Source organism: Chenopodium quinoa, unplaced genomic scaffold (assembly GCF_001683475.1).
Source record: "Chenopodium quinoa cultivar QQ74 unplaced genomic scaffold, ASM168347v1, whole genome shotgun sequence".
Lineage (NCBI taxonomy): Eukaryota > Viridiplantae > Streptophyta > Magnoliopsida > Caryophyllales > Amaranthaceae > Chenopodium > Chenopodium quinoa.
In genome coordinates, this window is record NW_018742552.1 from 143,747 (window position 1) to 163,599 (window position 19,853).

The 19,853-nt window shown below is 35.4% G+C and overlaps 1 protein-coding gene across 5 annotated transcripts; it reads left to right on the forward strand.

Annotated features, from left to right (window-relative positions):
- The first annotated feature begins 4,520 nt into the window (after positions 1-4,520).
- LOC110720257 (protein LTV1 homolog) lies at positions 4,521-10,833 on the forward strand. Of its 5 annotated transcripts, none has more exons than XR_002511296.1 (8): positions 4,521-4,674; positions 4,974-5,393; positions 6,075-6,446; positions 6,665-7,216; positions 7,487-7,618; positions 8,819-8,911; positions 9,116-9,162; positions 10,578-10,833. XR_002511296.1 is itself a non-coding variant. In XM_021899259.1 (7 exons), exons 2-5 carry the CDS (start codon positions 4,983-4,985, stop codon positions 7,616-7,618), a joined length of 1,467 nt encoding a protein of 488 aa, XP_021754951.1. In that variant the 5' UTR covers positions 4,521-4,674; positions 4,974-4,982; the 3' UTR covers positions 9,116-9,162; positions 10,578-10,833. The 5 variants fall into 5 exon arrangements, 3 of the variants coding, with proteins under 3 accessions (XP_021754951.1, XP_021754953.1, XP_021754952.1); XR_002511297.1 differs by having other exon boundaries at positions 8,850-8,911; XM_021899259.1 differs by lacking the exon at positions 8,819-8,911.
- Positions 10,834-19,853: the final 9,020 nt, after the last annotated feature.

The following is a 19,853-nucleotide window of genomic DNA, read 5'->3' on the forward strand; positions in this document are numbered from 1 at the left end:
CTTTTAAAGCATTGGCCAATTGAGAAATTTGTGTTTCAAGCATTTTGTTATGGGTCATTACTTCACTAAATTTCTTTTCACTTGAGGCCATGAAAGAATTGAACATTTTAGTTTGATTTTCCATCATTTCCTCCAAGCTAGACCTACTATGTGGTGCTTGTGCATAGTGGTTGTCTTGGGAAGCCCTATTACCTCTAGCATTCGAATTGGACGTATTTTGATTAGAAGAAACTCTATTATTATTGTTGTTCCAATTGTTCCGATTATTAGAGTTTCCCCCTTGGTGAAATTGCCCTTGATTCCCATAGTTTCCTTGATTATTATGATTATGGTTACCATAACCACCTTGTTGGTTGTAGTTACCTTGGGGATTTTGGTCCCTTTGGTTCCTACTTCCCCATTGATTTTGATTATGGTAATCGTAATCATTTCCTCTTTGGTTATAGGAATTCCCCCCTTGTTCTCTTCTATTTGGTGGTAAGTATCTTTGATTGTCATTCCTATGTCTATTATCATAAGACAAGGCATTGACTTGTTCATTTTCATTTTCATTACCATCTTCGTATTGGGGTTGGGGTTGGAAATCATAATTACAAGAAGAGGTATCATGGTCATAAGACCCACAATTTTCACAAAACAAACATCCATGAGGCATGTTATTAGAAGTAGAGGGAGAAGAGTTAGAATTCATACCTCTCCCCTTAGATTGGGAGGGATGCTCTTGTGTTGAACTAGAGGTCTCTAGTTTTGCCTTAATGAACGTCATCTCCTTTCCAAGGTTGGCGATTTGGGAGGTCAAATTGTTGATGGTATTAAGGTGATCAACAGAGTAAACCGCATTTCCTCCCTTGTTTAGAGAATCACTCTCTCCTTCTTGCCAATCCATGTGGTGCCTCACCACATCCTCAATTATCTCTATGACTTGCTCCTCCGTCTTGTTCATAATCGGGCCACCCGCTCCTGCATCCAAGCTAGTCTTTCCTTGTGGGCTCAAGCCCCCATAGAAAATTTGAAGCACTTGATATGACGGAATGCCATGATGAGGGCACTCCCTTTGATATTCCTTGTATCGTTCCCATGCTTCATAAATGGTTTCACTAGCTTTTTGACGGAAACCTTGGATCAAAGCTCTTGCCTCGGCCGTCTTCTTTTGGGAATAGAATCTTCCTAATAAAGTCGTGGTGACCTCGTCCCAAGTTCTCAAGGAGTTAGGCCTCACCTCCTTCTCAAGCCATTCAAGAGCTCTTCCTATCAAAGAAAAAGGAAACAACTTTAGTCTCACAAACTCTTGAGTTACCCCATTTACCTTGATCGTGTTACAATATTTTTCGAACTCGTTCAAGTGTGCAAGAGGGCTCTCATGTTTTGCTCCACTATATTGCCTCCTTTCAATCAAATTAATCATTGCGGGCCGAATCTCGAAGTCATTGGCTTGAGTAACGGGTGAAGCAATGCCGCTTGAAGCTCTATAAGCTCCCGGAGTTCCCAACTCCTTTAAAGGTCTTTGAGGTGGTGGTTCCGCGTCACCCATTTGATCTCGATCCTCCTCGAAATTGGTCTCTCTAGCTGGGGGAGTAGTAAACGGCCTAGAACCGGCTCTTTTTCTCCTTCTATAAGTTTGCTCAATCTCGGGATCGTAAGATACCAAGATCCTGTTATGAGTTCTGCGCATACACTCTCAACAAACGCAATTAGTACCAAGGCTACAAGTGTAGCCAAAAAGAGACAATCTTTTTGAATTTTTTTTTATGGTGAACTAGACTCAAGTAATCAATTAGCTATCAACAACACCGTTCCCCGGCAACGGCGCCATTTTGATGGGCGTTAGAACGGTCGTACATTCCACACTCAATCAAACACATTTATTAACAAACACCTTACAAACCAAGCATAATGACAAGTAAGAGTTCGGTCCACAAGGAACATGATATGATTGCCAAAGATCTTTACACTTAAGCTAACTCGAAGTCAATTGGTGAATTGGGGTTCGTCAAGAAGACAAACAAACTATGGTTCTAAATCAATGAATTAAAGATACTAGGGAATGAGATCCACTCAACCAAGGCAAATAGGCAAACGGGGAGTAAAATAGACAAGATATAGCAAGGACTATATGTAAAATCAACCTCATGCAATTAGAAAACAACTCACACTACTAAACTTAGATTCCTCATTAGTTTAGCAATAGATGATACATAATCAAATTACAATAAGTAATGACGTACTCAATTTACACTTCCATGTCAAATTAGGCATATCATACTATCAAGCTCCTTAGTCAAGGGTAGCTAAACCTATCATGAGGAACTAACAAGCAATCTCATATAATCAATTTAATTGCAATACAAACATCAATGCTTCTCCCACATTTGCATAGTTAACCCAAAAGGTCGAGCTTCACCCAACCCCTAGCAAGAAAACTACTCACAACTCATGTTTATCAACATGCAATCAAGAATTAGGGTTCTAAATACTTCAATAATTGGGGAAAAGTGGTTAACAATTGAAATAACTATCATCCAATAACAAATTACCAAGAACTAAGAAGATTTAAATAACATGCAAATACCAAATAAAATCTGAAATTAAAAGGAAGAAGGTTGGAGAAATTACTAATTGAAGCTTCAAATGTTGAATACAAATTGCCAAACTTTGAGAATAATTCTTGAATTTCACTAATACAATGATTTAATTTGATGAAAACTAAGCTAAATTAATCCTAAGGAATGTTTCAAACTAAGAGAGGTTTCTGAAAACTAGGCTACTGTCCTCCTTCTCCTTCCTTTTTTTAAACGATCTCAAAAGGACCTTAAATAGTCCGTACAAAATTGGCTGAGATCGGGAAAAGGTCCGACCGAACTCTGGGTAGGTTCGGTCGGACTCAGGGTAGGTTCGGTCGAACCCTGTGTAGGTTCGGTCGAACCCTGTGTAGGTTCGGTCGAACCTCCCTGATCCTTGTTTGGTCGAACTTTTGAGGTTCGACCTCTCCTGCAAAATTGCTGAAAACTGGTTTGACACTGCCTTCACTGCACCCTGGAGGTTCGGTCAAACTTTTCAAAAGTTTGACCACACCAAGGTTCGACCGGACCTTTCAGAGGTTCGGCCACACCTCCTCTTGCACTTCCTTTTCTTGCTTCCTCTCCTTCCCTTTTGCTCCTCTTGCCTTTGTCCATGGCTTCCATACTTGGCCAAGGGGCCTCCCACCGTGCATAGGACCGTCACGGAACATGCAGAAGATACCAAAGTTCACGAGAGCATGGGGATGATAAAATAATGCATAAAGATTATCAAAATAAGCATTACTTTTCATCAACACAAAAAGAAGCCATAAGAGGATAATGAGGTGGAAAAACCTAAGAAAAATAAGAGGAAAAAGACCTAAATACTACCCCTAAGAGTGACATAAATGTCACTCATCAATGCTGGTGTTTTGGGGGAGGTGGGGACGGGATTGGGTGCAGTACGCAGGAATAATGAGGGGTGGTGCTTTGGGGAGCTACGGTGTAGTGGAGTGAAAAATGAGAGACTAAGATTGCAGAGGTGAAAGCGGTATTTTGGGGCATGAAGATTGGGAGACACAAGGGTATGAGCTTCATTGGGATCGAGAGTGATAATCTGGTGGTGATTGAGGCAATGAGGAAGTGTTTGTAAGACTCCGGTTCCTTTCATCTGATTATAAAGGATATTCTAGATTTTTTATTTCTTCTAATTTTACTAGTGATTCATGATCTTTTGTAAAGCGAGGGGGTAATAATGTAGCACACAAATTGACTTACTTTCAACCATGGGAGTTTGGCCAATGGGTGTGGAGTGATGTAATCCCTCCTCACATTTTGGAAATTTATTCGGTTGATCTAGATGGGTTTTTTTCAAAACAAAACAAAGTATTAAAGTTCTCACTTCTAAAGTTATTCACAAATAATTTTCTGTTTTACACAAATTACTAACCAACTCACACAATTAACTAACTTATACAATTCTACTCTTGCTAGTCTGCAACTGTATTTATAATAAAAATGTAGGTGACCGTCAGCTGATGTTAAAACCGCAAAGGTAACACTACCTATACAATTGCATAATTCACACTTCACATGACACAATTAATTTGTCATAATGGCCACGACAAAAGAGTCGTCCTAACCACATTTTTTTTGAGGAAAACTCATCTTAATCACATTTACGACATGATAACTTGTAATTGACTTAGGTTACCATACTTTCCTTTCGTTTGTTGTAAACTCAGTTTAATTAATGTAATTTCAGCCGTTTTCAATTTTTTTTCTTTTTTTTTTTAAAAAAAAAAACAAAAAAAAAACTTACAAACAAACTATACAAGGTTTGGTGTGTGAAGATAGTATTTGAGAAATGGAAGTGTAAAAATAAACTAATACTCCGTACTTTATGAAACAGGTTTATTCTAAACCCTTAAAAGGTCTACCCTGCCCTTTAATTGGACGATCGTATGAAGACTCAGCCCATTTATTTATTAAATGGATCTAACCCATTAATAACTGTGGCGGGTCATGGGTCATGGCTTTTAGGCGTCCAACCCATTGAAGTGCTCTATTGAAGCGCATTCAACGTTCTCCATAGAAGCGCAGTTCTCCATTGAAGCGCAGTTGCCGTTCTCCGTTGAATCTAGTTCTTGTATCCCCCATTGAAGCAGCTTCTGAGGTAAGTTGTTTGTATAATTGTATTTGTTATCATCATATCAAATATCCCTAAAATTATGAGATAATTGAATCAAATATCCCTAAAATTATGAGATAATTGAATCAAATTTGGTTGCTAATGTATTGCACAACACTTTAATGTTAGGATTCAACTATGAAATCAGAGCTCTTTTCCCTGGGCCCAGGGCTGCCGCCCCTCCTGCCCTTCCTCTGGGACGGGCCTGACTATATAATGGATAAATATTACGAGTACATAACTTTTTAATAAATGTACTTATTTATTGAATTGTTTGTGGGTAGGTTATAAAGATGGGGAAGAAGAAGTTTTTTGATAAGAAAAAATCAGCAACCTTTCAACTTCTTTCACGGGATTCTTCTGATCCTATATATGTTGAGGAGCCGGAGAATGACCGGGTTTTTGTTCGTGTTGATAATAATCGGGTTAAGATTAATGGGTTAGATGAGGACAATGATGATGAGGATTACTCGAACGACCCGGAGTCGATTTATGCTGATGCCCCTGAGGATGGGGGTTATCAAGGGTTTAGGAGTTCAGGTACACTTCCTGATCATGTAAGGAGGGAGATATTGGAGCTTGGATTCCCTGATGATGGTTATAATTATCTAAATCATTTGAGAGAGATTCGAAATACGGGTGGTGGCTCAGCTTATTATGAAAATCCAAAGGCTGAACTTCATCAACTGCCTAATGATGTTAAGGTGATTCTTGCTATGTCTTTATTAGATGATATTGCTGTCGTATACTTTTGCAATATGATTTGAAGTGTTCCTTGGTTTGGAATCAATAATCGCGTTTATTATTTAACATGTTTTGAAGAATTGACACATTTCTTAGAATAATAATGACCTATGTTTGTATTATGAAATTTTTGAACAATGTGATAATTACTTATGGAACAATGGAAGGATTGTATGTTTTTAGAATTATTTTGTTAATAATTTCTCTCCTTTACTCCCTTTCTTATAAGTAGTTTTTTGTGGCGTATATATACTCTGTATTTTTTTTTTTTCTCATTTTAAATGCCAACATGTTAACCTGGAAATGCTTAATTGTAAACAACTACTGCCTCGGTTCCATTTTTATTGTCTTATTTGGATCTTTATAGATTACAACACAAATGGAAATAACACTCGTGATTTCATCCTCATGTATAGTTTCACAATATCAATTTGTATAATTCTTTGTAATACGTATTTGAAGAAACTTATGTTTGAATGTGTACATTGGTAATTGTGCATATAGTGAAATAGGAGTATTATTTTGGATATGAAGTAGTCATTTTTCTTGTTTTGTCACGGTCTTTTTAACTTATGTTTATTTTTGGGACTTGTTGGCCAATACTTTGGGGTAAGTACTAATCTTGATTACTATGATCTCAGGCATACGATGCTTCAAGAGTGCGGATAAAGGAAGCAAGTGAAATTACAAGTCCTAAAACATTGTATAATGTCGCAGAGAAAACTGTTACTGTGAAAGTACAAAAAGCTGTAGATCCAGAAATTGCTAATTTACTTGAAGACAATGAATCAGAATTTGGTTCTGATATTGATGAATTGGAGGAGGATTTTGTTGTTCTTGCAAATCATTCAGAGGAAATAGGAGATGTGTATGAAGAGGAGAGTTTGTCTTCTATTAGTAATCCTCACGCTGAAGTTCAAACTGGAGTAGCCTATAACTCTACAGCGGAGGTGGTTCGAAGTGTTAATGAAGATAATAGACCTCAGCGTTTGCTTGACCAACAGTTTGATATTGTAAGATTTTCTCTCTGGAGCTATTGCTCTTTTAGTATCAACCTATTATGTCTGAGACACAATTCTGACTAAGAGGGTGTTTAGTTCTCAATATATAACTAAGCTTCTGGCTACAATACTTAATTTTTCATCCATTAAAATTGCTAGTGTGCGAGGCTTGTTTAACTTGTACATCCTCTATATTGCTGATAGTATTATCCTTTGTGGTTTTTCGGCAGCTTGAACAACAAGAATATGGGTCAGATAGTGATGATGATTATAAAAATTATGTAGCCGAAGAAGAAGATATATCACTTGCAGAAAAGCTCAATAGTGTTCTCAAAGATCGTGTGGTTGATGACTTAGAATTTGATGGAAATTACACAGCTCCAGCTGAAATTCTTCGCCGTTGTGCTGAATATGCTGAGAAATATGAGAATGAGGATGGAAATGATAAAGAAGTGGTAATTGTGGAAGAAAGTAGTGATGAGTCAGAAATTTGGGATTGTGAGACCATTGTCTCTACATACTCGAACCTTGACAATCACCCAGGGAGAATTGGAGTCCCTGGAAGAAATCGAAAGAAAATATTGGCTGAGACATTTTCCGGGGCGCTGAAAAGTGGTTCTGACAAGATTATTACTCTTGGAGGAAAGGCAAAGCTTCCTGTGGATTACTTGCCTCATGGAAAGAAGGAACCTAAAGAGACAGCCAAAGTAGTTGCCAAACCAGAGGTGCCAAAAAGAAAACCACATGGTCAGGAGACCAAGGAGGAGAAAAAAGAAAGAAAGGTACTTGTTTTTGTAGAAAATATATTCACTGTTAGACAGATGTTGATTGTTCAATACACACACCCTAGTCACTAGGTTTCCACAATGATGAAAATCCAATTTAGCATTAATTGCATTTGCTTATTAAGAATCCTGTCTTAACAGATCTAAGGTAGGTATTATGGCTTATAGTATCGTAGTGTTCAATCATGCTTTACTTTTATTCCCCTACCCTGAAATATAAAGGGTATTTGTATTTAAAAGGGCTAAACTGCTAATGCTTATGTGTAGGCTGCTGTAAAGGAGGAAAAGCGAGAGGCTAGACGTTTGAAGAAAGATTTGAAGGAACTGTACCGTGATGAAGCCAAACTTGCTCAGAAAGTTGCTGCTGTTACTGGCCCATCATCCATACATCTTATGTAGGTATGTTATTGGTTACCCGCTCACTTACTCCCAAGCACCTTTCTTTAGCCACTTTAAATGCTTTATTTTCATAATTATTGTCACTTGCTCTCCTGAAAGAATAAAACTTGATTTTGCCTTTATGATGTAGAGAATTAGCATTTTGAAATTCCCCTAATAAGTTCCTCACATAAAATAATATCAAGACAAGACATAACTTCTGGACAAAGGCTGTATTAGTTTGAAGAAAGTTCAATTAGCAGCTTTAATGCACTTGTCTCCCTAGAATGATTGGACAATCAAGAGGGGTTTTGTACTTCTTGGGATGAACTAGACCACATTTGGGTTTCCTTGGGATTTGGTAATGTATTGGACTAAATTTTAACCTACCCCTATGGCCTATAGATTTATTGAGCAATAACTGCATATGGGGTTTAGCTGGGATAGTACAAGCAATATATGGATCCACGATCTTGCTGTCAAGAATTTTTGGACGTAAATTTTTAGACTTAGTCACGGAGTCTCCTGCTTGTTATAAACAAATATGTTTCACATCACTAATTATGGTTATTTGAAGGGTGTTTGCTTGAAAGGTCAATCATACTTGAGATAATTCCCATTGATGACTAATTTTTGGCTTGATATTACCCATCAATCCATCATGCCATTAGATTAAAATCCTCTGACCAAATTATATACTGAACTGATATTTGCAGATAAGGCTGAGCAAAACTATCTGAAGATCCGAAAATCCGATGATCCGATCCGCATCCGATCCGAAAATTATGGATATCCGATCCTGATTTTTCGGATATCGGATCGGATATCGGATATCCCAATTTTGGATTTCGGATGTCCGATATCCGAAAAAGTCGGATATCGGATATCTGAAAAATCCGGATCGGATATTGGATATCCGATCCAATATCCGAAATTTACTTGTTTTTCCTTTTTTATTTCTCGAATTTTCTAAAAAAAAAATATATAAAAAGAAAATTCTCGAAGGTCGAAGTAGTGAACCCTAATTGACCTAATTCCCTAAACACTCCTCTCTCTCAAACGCAGTCAAGCCTCTCTCTCTCCCCTCTATCTCTCTCTTCTCGTTCTCTGGCTCTCTCCTCTCAAACTCTCAAGGCTCTCTCCTCTCAAACTCTCAAGGGTCTCAGATCTCACTTCAAAAGTTCAAATCCCTTACCTAAATTGAAATTTCTGAATTTCTAGGGTTTTTATTTTTTGAAATTGGTCGTTGAAGGCTTGAAGCTCCATTCATCCTCGTGCTCTCCGCAATTGAAGGTCCTCTATTTTTAATTTTTGGTGAGTTTTTTGTTTTTCATTTTCAAATCAACAAATATAAATGTCATATTGTTTGAACGGGGTTCTTTTTATTTTTTTGTTTAATTTTCTGTATATTTTTTGTTGTATGTTGAATTATTGATGTGGGTTTTGACGTTTTGTTTAACTTCTTGTTTATTTTCTGTTTAATTTCTTGTTAAATTTTCTGTTTTTTTTTTGTTGTAGGTTGAACACTTGAACCTCGTGCTCTCCGCCATTGGAGGTCTTTTATGGTGAGTTTTTTGTTTTTCATGTTTAACGGGGTTTTTTTTTTTTTTTTTTTTTTTTTTTTTTTTTTTTGTCTAATTTTTTTTGTTGTATGTTGATGTGGGTTTTGTTTATTTTTTGTTTGATTTTTTGTTTAATTTTCTGTAAATTTTCTGTTTTTGTTAAATTGGCCGTTTAAATTTCAGTTTAAATATTCTGTTTTTGTGAATTTTGCCATTTAATTTTCTGCTTGCAAAAATCGAAGACCTGTGATCATATTATTGAATGAATGGCTATGATTTGATTGATATGAACCTTATAATGAAGATTGATGGACCATTTCACCTGAATTTTTTACCAGTAATCATGGAACGGGTCAAGGGGTCATCTATAATAGCAAAGGCTTTGTTGTTGGATTTTAACTTTTATTGGTTTGTATATTTCTGCTTAATCTGATGCATATATGATTATATGATTACATGAACTCAAAAGTACAATGTTTGTGTCCTGCTTGTATTTTGGCCGCGTGTCTTTTAATATATCAGCTAGCTTATTTGATTATGGCAATGTCTTGATGATCTTTTCATATGATCTTTTCTGATGACAGTAATTCAATGAATTATTAGATGATTTTTAGGAACATGGACTTAAAACTCTGACATTTCTTCCTCCAAAATGCCATTGGCCCATTGCTCTGTTCTTCATGTGTATGTTGGTTTACAAAGCATGTCATAGATTGCTGGCAGAATTTGTGTTATGCTTCATTTAAAGACAATAGCTCGGCTCTTTTCTAAGCATTCCTATTTCCATCAAAGCACACGGAATCTGAACCCTTGGAATTAAGAATGCATAATGTGTTTTATATGGTACATATTTACTCTACATTGATCTTTTGCTGATAGATGAATAGATCTTTCATATGATGACATTATCCAAGTGATTAATTTAAAATGTATACAATGTGTTGTGTTATGGTAAGATTCATGGTAGGTTTAATGAACTTGGTATCTCAAATGTTGGGGCTGGGAACTTCAAATGGTTTGGAAAAAAAAAATATACATTAATGAAATTTAGCTGATTGTTGTGAGGACTTGATGTTTTGTGACTGTTTTCTGATTTATCCAAGCGCATGACAGCAATTTTCTTTAAACTTAGTGCATGACAGCAATATTAATGAATAAATGGCATTGAAGTTGTCATATGTTGTATATCAGGCTTCTGCTGTGTAGCCTCTGAATACTTCTGGAGTTTGAACCTTTTATTTACTAAAAGTATAGTATACTAAAGAAGAAAAACAAGTCATGTATTTGGGTTTTCAGTGAAGTTGGTTGATTAAGTTTCTTAACTTCAAATAGCTGATTCGTGTGTATAATTCTTAAAATCTAAAAAGTATTAGATCTAATTGTCTAATTCTTTATTTGAATGTTCCTGTGTTTTCTAGGTACAATCACAAGAATCAACTGGTGTGCTTCATTACCAAACTGGTGGAGCATGGGATCCTTATGATGTGAATTTTGTTACATTAATTAGTGAATCAACAATCTAGCTTTGGGATTTACAAACTTTGAAGTTTGAACATTTCTTTGTTTTGTAATGTGACAATTAGTATGCAAGTTCTCTAAAATTTCCTTATATTGTAATATGTTATAATTAGTTGGACTTCAGGTTTTTTTAGTCACTTTGTGAGTGTTATTCAATCCGTCACTTTGGTTTGTTCAGGTTATTTGATTACTTAATTTATTCAGGTTATTTAATTACTCAATTTGTTCAGGTTGTATAACAGCAAAATAACTAAAATATACATATGAATTTGTCTTTTTAAAAAAGTAATTTTGCCTTTAAGAGCTTAATTTAGTATAAAATGATTGATATTAAATTATTAATAAAAGAATCGGATACTGGATATCTGACATATCCGATCCGAAAATTTCGGATATCGGATATCCGAAGCTTTCGGATCGGATATCGGATATCAGATTTCTAAAATTTCGGATACGGATATCCGATTGGAAATCCAATTTCGAATCGGATATCCGATCCGTGCTCACCCCAAGCCCTAATCTACTTGTTTGTGGTAAGAAGGTGTTACTTCCTATAGTGAATTTGAAGCTGAGAGTTAGTTTTTGCCACAACCTTGTGAGGTCTCATTTTTCTAGCCTTCTACCTATCTTGTGTGAGTGGCATGGATCCTTGACTACCGCTTTCTCTTATCTAGAACTTGACTTTTCTCTCCCGAGTTCGCGACCGAACCATTTGGGAAGGACAAATGCATCTTTTCAGGTTGGTTATTTTTCATCTTCTAGGTTTAGTTTCTATATTTTTGATTTGGGTTTACATTTGCCTCCTTATTACCATTTGAGACTTATACCTTCTTTTCAAGCCTTATTACTAGCTTTCTAGCCATTTGTTTCATTTTTGTCTCCATTCTTGGTTTTTGTGAAGCATGTGGTCCTTCGTTTGTTGGTGCTTATGGTGAATAGGTGTGGATATTTGGTTCTTTTACTAAGCAAGCATGTGTTGTTCATAGTTTGTGAATAAAGGCATATACAAGTTGAAAGAGTCGTCCATAGTTAAAAGAGGCGAGGACAAAACAATAAAAATAAAGAGCAAAAGCTAATCCTTCAATAAAAAAAATAAAAAAATCAAAAAAAATTGAAAAAGAAAAAAAACTCAAAAACATTTTATTGTGGTCGTGATCTCCCTAGTTATAAAAGCATTGAGGACAATGCTTTCTTCAAGTTTGAGGGAAGAGTTCCTATACTATTTATGTATAGTTTTGTGATGTGGCGTTGAATAAGCTTGGGGGGAATGTTGGTATTTTTGTTTGAATTTTGGATGATACCTTGGTTATGGTACTAAGAATTGGCCATTCTTTGCCTCATAATTTATGTATACCACCAAATTTCAAATTTTTAGCCTACCATTATCCCTTCTCGCCCTTATGTTACAACCTTCAAAGCCCTTTTGACATTTATGGTTGAGTCACAAGTCGGTGGAGGGAGATAGGAGTCAAGCCTATGGAGCGAGTATGCATAGTCGGGTAGCCCTAAATCTTTTCTTTTCCGATTACTTCGAGGAATCATTGAGATGCTCACTTGAGGTGGATTTGAAACTAGTAGGGAGAATGAGGTAAGATTGTTTGGGATGAAGGTGAATTATGTTTTGTTAGTTCTTTATGCTTAGCGTATTTGATGTTTCAATCAACCTTGGATATCTTGGAGCATGCAACCCCTTGTTTGTTTAGAAAGTTTTAATCTATTTGTGTTTGACTTTTCGCGAAGGTCCATTTCGAAAGCATTTGTGTTCCTTTTATTTTTGGTTTCATTTTCCTTTTATGCTTTGCCTCGTTTTACCATGAGAGTTATGGGTTAAGCTCTTTGGAAACCCTTACGAGACCTCACTCGTCCTCATTGGCGACTTTGGGGTTTTAAGGGCTTGTTGTAGCTAAAAACAATCGTGATTCCTACGATACGTTAGTGAGTCTTAGTGTATATTCTTGTCTCCTTTCTTTCCTTTTTCTTATTTGAATAAGTCTTTCATCCTACTCCTACTTGCTTTTGCAATTGCTCGAGGACGAGCAAAAGTTTAGCTCGGGGGAGTTTGATGAGCGCCATGGCACTCAAATGGCATTATTTTGGGATGATTTTAGTTTCTTTCATAGCTTTCTTTATGCCTTTTTCCTTAGTTTTAGTCTTTTATTGTTTAGTTGATCTCATTCTGGTTATTTCTCCCTTTTCCTTGTATTTTTGTAGTTTTTATCGTCTTTTCCCCTTTACTTGTTTTCCTTTCTTCATTTTCAGGTCTAAGGTGAAGTCCTAGGCCCTTCATGGTGATTCCTCGGGTTAGAAGATGCTCAAGTGCAAGGTGGAAGCTCTCATATAGCTCACAAAGAAAGGGATGGCCTACCCCAAGACTTGATGCTTGCGCCTTCATGCTGTGCTCACATGAAAGTATGGTGTTGAACCCACCGTAAACTCATTTTGGGACTGCCACCCCAATGACGATCAAGAGGAGCGCACCTCTTGCATTGAAGAGCGCATGGAGGAGATCCCCTGTTCCGGGGGCGCGGGTGCACACTTCGGAGTGAGGGTGCGCCTGTACGGGTTTCTTTTGGACATCCACTTTATTTCCCCTTAGTTAGTTATTCTAGAGAGAGAACTATTCATTGAGTTCTTAGAGAGGCTAGAGAGAGAAGTTTTAGAGTGAGTTTTGGGGAGCTTTTAGATTTAGAGAGAGAAACTCTTGGATTTTGATTTGTACTTCAACAATTGCTTCAATCAAGTTTGGATGGATTTCCTTCAATCAATGATAACTAGTGAGATTTTCTTCCTTTAATTCCGCTCCATTGCTTGATTTTGCTTTTGATTCATGAATTATTGCTTGATTTGTTGATCTTTTGGTTAGTGGTTTGATTGATTTGTATTTTACTTGATTTAGTTTAAGATGATGATGTTTGTGATTTACTTAGTTTTGTTCTTCAATATCAATATGCTTAGTGAGTAGACTCCTTGCTAGGGAGATGGTGAAACATGCATGAATGATGGATTATTGCTAATTGATGGATTTTGATTGATTGAATGTTGTGATTAAATTGGTTGATAGAATTGTGCATGTGGTTGAATTGTTAAGGAGTGATCAACCTTGATTTTCAAGCTAGATTACATTGTGATTTCTAATGACACGAACCATTGATTTAGGGATTGCAATTATTGATTGAATTTGATTTGTGATTCTTCTTGCTAGTCATTCATAGAGGAAACCTAGCTTGACTTCTAGGAGATAACCTATTGGATTCTCTTGATTGCAATTACTATTTTCCTTTGCAACATTTGGTTGATTGATTTTCCTTCAATTAGCATAACTATCATGATTGTATGTGGATCCTAATCCCTAGTGCTTTTGATATTGATTTTTGATACGATATTTGCTTTGGTTTGATTAGCCTTCTTGACTACACATTCATACACTCTTCGAAATAGCTTAACACATAGACTATAGTGATTGACCCCCCATTCCTCGTGGTTCGACCCTCGACTTGCCCTATACTCGGTTTAGGTTTGGTTGAGTGTTATAAATCTTTTTGATAAGGTTTTAAGCATTTAACGACGTGCTTAGACACTTCCTATCATTCTTTAATATTTTTTACTAATATGTCACGATTTTAAATTTATTATAATTATTAATCATTTGTGATCAATATAGGTTATTTTAAGACAACTTAATCAAAATAATTGTAACATAAATAAATAATATAAAGATTTATTAGTGTTTTTAAAAAAATTAGAACAAAGTCCTAAAAAATAAGATAAGAATGATAATTTTAAATTTGTTAGCCTGCGGACAAGCCTGGCTCGTTTAATAGGGCGGGTATGGAAATTGTCAAGCTCGCATAAAAGGGCTTGGTTTTGCTAGATTAGGCCTGTTGGACAAAATATGAACTATAAGCCCGGCCCGTTTCCCGCCTAAGTTCGTAAATGATCACTTCTAGCAAGAAGTGAAACTACAACAATAATGAATAGTGATAATATGTATGTTATAAAAGCTTAAGGTATGTTTAGAGATAATTGAAAAAGATATTTTTTGTAATTCCCCCGTATTTTAAATATTTTATGAATGAAATTTTATTTTATTTATAATATTTATTTGTATTTTTTCAAAATTTAATTTCAAAAGTTTTAAATTATTAATTTGGGTCAAAAAACAAAAAATTATTTTAGCATAAATTATTTTATGAACTTTCATTCTATAATTTATGTCAATACAAACAAAGCCTGATCCATTTTATTTATTTAATTGGCCCATTATTTTCATGAGGCTCAATTCTACCCAACAATTGTCCTCCTATAAATACCCCATGAAATCCCAAATTTTTCCCACACAAAAAGGTAAGTCTTTATTTCTTTTCCCTTAATTTTCTTTATTCTATATTTCCTTTATTTTTCTTTTCTTTTCCTTTTTTTTTTCTTTCCTTTTCCTCCATACGTGAGCCACTACTCACCTGTTGATATTGCCTTGCCTGAAACCCCTTCCCGTTGGAAACCGGCACCGACCACTGCTGGTCCGCCGGCGAACGACCCAACCATGGCTACCCCCTTCCTCCTCCTTTGTTTTATTTTGGCTTAAAAATTGTTAATTTGTTTTGGGTTTTAGTTTTTATTTTTTGAACTTAATTTATTTAGTATCAAAAATTAATTTTGATGATTTAAACTTATAATTTTAAGATTATTAAAGTTGTTATAATTTTCAAATTTTATAATTAATTATAAAACCTAAGGTTTTAATTTATTTAAATTGAGATTTTAGGGTTCTAATGAGTATTTAAATTGGGGCTTTTGTTCCTATTGAATTTCTAATGATTAATTAAGCATAAAAACATGTTTTTAAGGAAGTTTTAATGAGTTTAAGATCAATTTATATTGCTGGAAATTAGTTTGTGAATTAATATTTGATTGTTGGTTGTTTTCTAGGAGGTGATTATTCCCTAGGAGATTTTTAATTGATTAAAAGTGGCACAACGGATTCTTATACGAGGTACGTACATGTTTACTTCTTTGTAAGTAGTATCATGTTTAGGTACCAAAAGGAAAAACTTAGTTTCATGTTTAGAGAACTCTTGGATGAAAATTGTTTGGTTACATATTGAATTAATTCATGTGCTTATGTTTATGAGACATGTTTTGGTGAATTGATTATGTTTGTATGGTGTTACGGATGCAAGCATGTTGAATTATATTAGATTAATTGTTTGTATGGAATGTTGATACAAACATATTTTTATTAGATTGGTTTATTAACCACATTTGGAATATTGAAGGATTGGAATTTAATGGTTTAAATGGAACGAATTTATTAATTATCCCATGAGGTTATTATTATTTTATTTATTACTCAAGCATGACTTGCTAGTATGTTGAGTAAAGGTGGATTAAGACGAAATGGCTAGGTGGGTTGACTATGTTCAACAATTTTGGATATCTTGGAAGTTTAATGGAATATAAGGTCAATTTGTGATGTGATCATCGTTTTCCTAAATAAGATTAAAAGTGAATTATATGTATGATTATTATGTATGGTTTACTTGAATGAGTCGGCTAATAATTAAACTTGTAATCACGTAAAGTGAAACATGGATGAGCAATAAAACTCTGGAAAGCGTGCACTTCTAGAGTATTGACAACTATGGGTTGGGGTACACGATGGTAGCCCGTGGCTTTCCGAGGCTTGTTTGATCAACATGTCCTCTTTTCTTTTGGTATTTACAATTCTATTTTATAATGAAAGTTAGATGGGATCTTAGACTAACTTTGTGAGAATGGAGTCGCGCCCATTCTTGCATCGTGCTATATTTTTATTTTAAATCATCATTTGGGACCAAAATGATTTGGGATTGGGCAACCTCGTCTATTGCTTACTACAATTAATTAAATTAAATATAATGAGTCAAATGATTGGAATTAATTAGTTAGTAAGTGTGTTAAGTTGGTTGAATTATTTAAGTGTGGACCCTTATTTAATGAATTCGTGATGTATGTTTATTTACTTTAATTAGTTAAGCATGCTAGATTGGTGCTTTATAGCTTGTATGTACTCAGCTTTGCTGATTGCGTGCTTTTGTGTGTTTTCCTTTGGTCATGGCCTTTGCCTTTCAATGACCCTGTCATGATCCAATTATTACACTTGTACTATTGGGGAGCAGTATTGTACATGTTAGCTTGATGATGTGAAGTTCAGGGATTGACAACGCATTGTCAAGGGATTGGTGTGATTGAGAGTATTCGATTCTTGTGTTGAACTTATTTATGTTTTACTATTTCATTTATGATTTGGGTTTTGAATATTGGTTTGGTTTTTAATAAGGGCCTTTATGGTTCCAGTTTGTGAGCTTTGACTTATTGATTTTCCTTACTATATTATTTTAAAGACTTAAGTTTGGTTTTTCCGCTTCGATACTTTGATAAAGCCTTAACGTTTTAACACATGGCGGTAACATGCCAATGGTTCTCCTATATTTTATTTAAAGATGGTTTGAAAAAGGGAGAATTATTGTGTATTTACAAAGTGGTATCTTGGAGCTTGGGTTAGATTTTAATTACCACTAAAGCCATTTTACAGTTTTTAGGCGCCTAATGTTTTTAAATCTAATGAGTTTTATTTTAAATGCTTTATTTAAAGTTAATTAAATTTTTCAAAAATTATTTTATTTAATAAATTTGATTCGTCATTTATTAAAAATAATAATAATAATAATAATGATTTTTCGTGTTATATATTTTTTGTGTTATTTAATTATTTTGAAATAAAATGAATTTGATTATTTATTTTATTTTAACTTATGTGCTTATTTTATTTTATCAGTGAGATTTGGGTAGTATTAGTAAGGGCGTATAGGATAAATTCTTTCTTTCTATATGCATTGTAATTAATTATTTTGTGCTTTTATTTTGTATGAAGTGATAGATTATGCAACTTATTTAATTGTATGTTTTATGTAATGGTGCAAACTTAAGTGTGATCACTTAGTATCATGTTTAAGGTTTAAGCCATGTAATATGGAATGGTATGTGATGATTTGCTTAAGTGAAGCACGTAATTACGTGTTTATTAAATTATGTTATTTACTTAATGCTTGGATTTTGGTGGGGATTGAATCAAGGGAATTATTTTATTTAACTTTCTTGTGCGCAAGAATGATTAAAATTTAATAATCATTTCCTTTAAAGTGACTTATTAGGATGATCGTATGGCCTTGTCCACCTTTCTACCTTAATATATATAATTGATGATCATGAATACGATGTGTTGTGCAAGTAGAGTACTTTTATGTCGACGTTGGCCTAAGAGTGCTTATATTTCTAGGCAGAGAAGGAGGATGGCTAACTACGATGCTTTAGCTGATGCCATTAGGCTACTAGCTGAGAACTTGAACCAAAACCGCAATGATAATCCTGATCCCGCTGGTGAGATGTTTAAGAAGCTTGCTCAGGTCAAGCCACCATACGTTAAGGGAGGTGGAGACCTAACTTTTCTAGAGAATTAGGTTAGGGGGTTCGATAAGATCTTTGCTGCTTTGAATTGCCCTGAGAGTATGAGAGTTGACCAAGCTGCCATGTATTTGAAGGAAGAGGCAGATATTTGGTGGAGGGATAATGGAAATATGATTCATGCTGAGGCTAATTTTGGTTGGGAGACTTTCAAGACCAAACTTAGGGAGAAGTTCTATCCACCATTCTTAAGGAAGTAAAAGGCTCAAGAGTTCATTAATCTACAAATGAACAACATGTCAATTACTGAGTACTATAACAAGTTTATGAACTTATCGAGGTTTGCTTCTGAAGTAGTGTCTACTGAGGAGTTGAAGGCTCAAAGATTTGAGGAAGGTTTGACTAAGCAATTATAATAGGACTTGGCTGGAAAGACCTTTAAGACTCTTGATAAGGTTTATGGGAGAGCAGCGCACCTATACAGTCTGAATGTCAGGAGTGCGCCTAAGAGTGGAAGTGTTGGAGAAAAGCAAAAGGATTTTGGGAATTCGAGTAAACCAAGTAACTTCAAGAAGCCAAGGAACGAGAATTTCCATAATAGAAATATTCGGAACAATGGAGGATCTTCTAGACCTACTGGCCAAGCTGAGAGGCATTATAACTGCAAGAGATGTGGCAAGGATCATCTTGGAAGGGAATATGATGGGAACCTGGTTGTGTGTAGGTTCTGTAACAAGAAGGTTCATAGGGAGTTTGAGTGTTTCTCTAAACTGAAGCAACAAGGGAATGTGAACAAGTTTACTCCAACAAGCAATCAAGGAGGGAATTCGAATGGTCATAATGGGAATGAAAAGAACGGAAATGTTGGCAACAATAACTCCGGGAATCAAGGAAAGAATGTCAATCCAGGTCGTTTGTCTGTGATGGGCAAGAAGGAAGCTAAAAGGTCTTTTGATGGTGTCACTGGTAACTTTTCTATTCATTCTATTTCTGTTAAAGCTTTGTTTGATTCTAGAGCCACCTATTCCTTTATTTCTAGTTCTGTTGTGATACAGTTAAAATTAGTTGAACCAAACTCAATTGACTTGCCTATTAGTTTGCCTATTTGGTGAAGTTGGGAGGTGCACCAAGATGCATATGGGTTTACCTTTGAGGATTGGAGAGACTGATTTTCCATCTAATCTTATAGAATTTGAGTTGGGTGACCTTGATGTTATCTTGGGAATGGATTGGTTGGCTACTTATAAAGTTAAGATTGATTGCGAGATACAGACGGTTTATTTAAGGAGTCCTTTGGGAAAAACTGTGTCTTACAGACGTTTTGGGAAACCAAAAGGTATGGGATTATTTCTGCAATGAAGTTGACGAAACTTGTAAAAAGGGTATCCTTTGTTCGTTTGTTGTGTGCAGGACTTGGAAATGAGTAATAAGGTGAATGTGGAAGATGTGCTAATTGCGAATGAGTTTTTACATGTATTTCCTGAAGAGATTTCCGAGATGCCACCAAAGAGGGAATTGGAATTTACAATAGATTTGGTTCCTGGAACGACACCGATTTCTAAAGCACCATATAGAATGACACCTGCTAAGATGGGAGAGTTTAAAGTGCAATTGCAAGAATTTTTGGATAAGGGGTATATTAGGCTAAGTGCATTGCCTTGGGGAGCACTAGTTTGTTTGTAAAGAAGAAAGATGGGAGCATGAGGTTGTGCATTGATTATAGGGGATAGAATAAT

Bases quoted from the DNA above. Each gene is read 5' to 3' on its own strand.
- LOC110720257 (XM_021899259.1), top strand. From the start codon at position 4,983: ATGGGGAAGAAGAAGTTTTTTGATAAGAAAAAATCAGCAACCTTTCAA. The intron at 5,394-6,074 runs GTGATTCTTGCT...CTATGATCTCAG, and splicing joins AACTGCCTAATGATGTTAAG to GCATACGATGCTTCAAGAGT. The intron at 6,447-6,664 runs GTAAGATTTTCT...GTTTTTCGGCAG, and splicing joins TTGACCAACAGTTTGATATT to CTTGAACAACAAGAATATGG.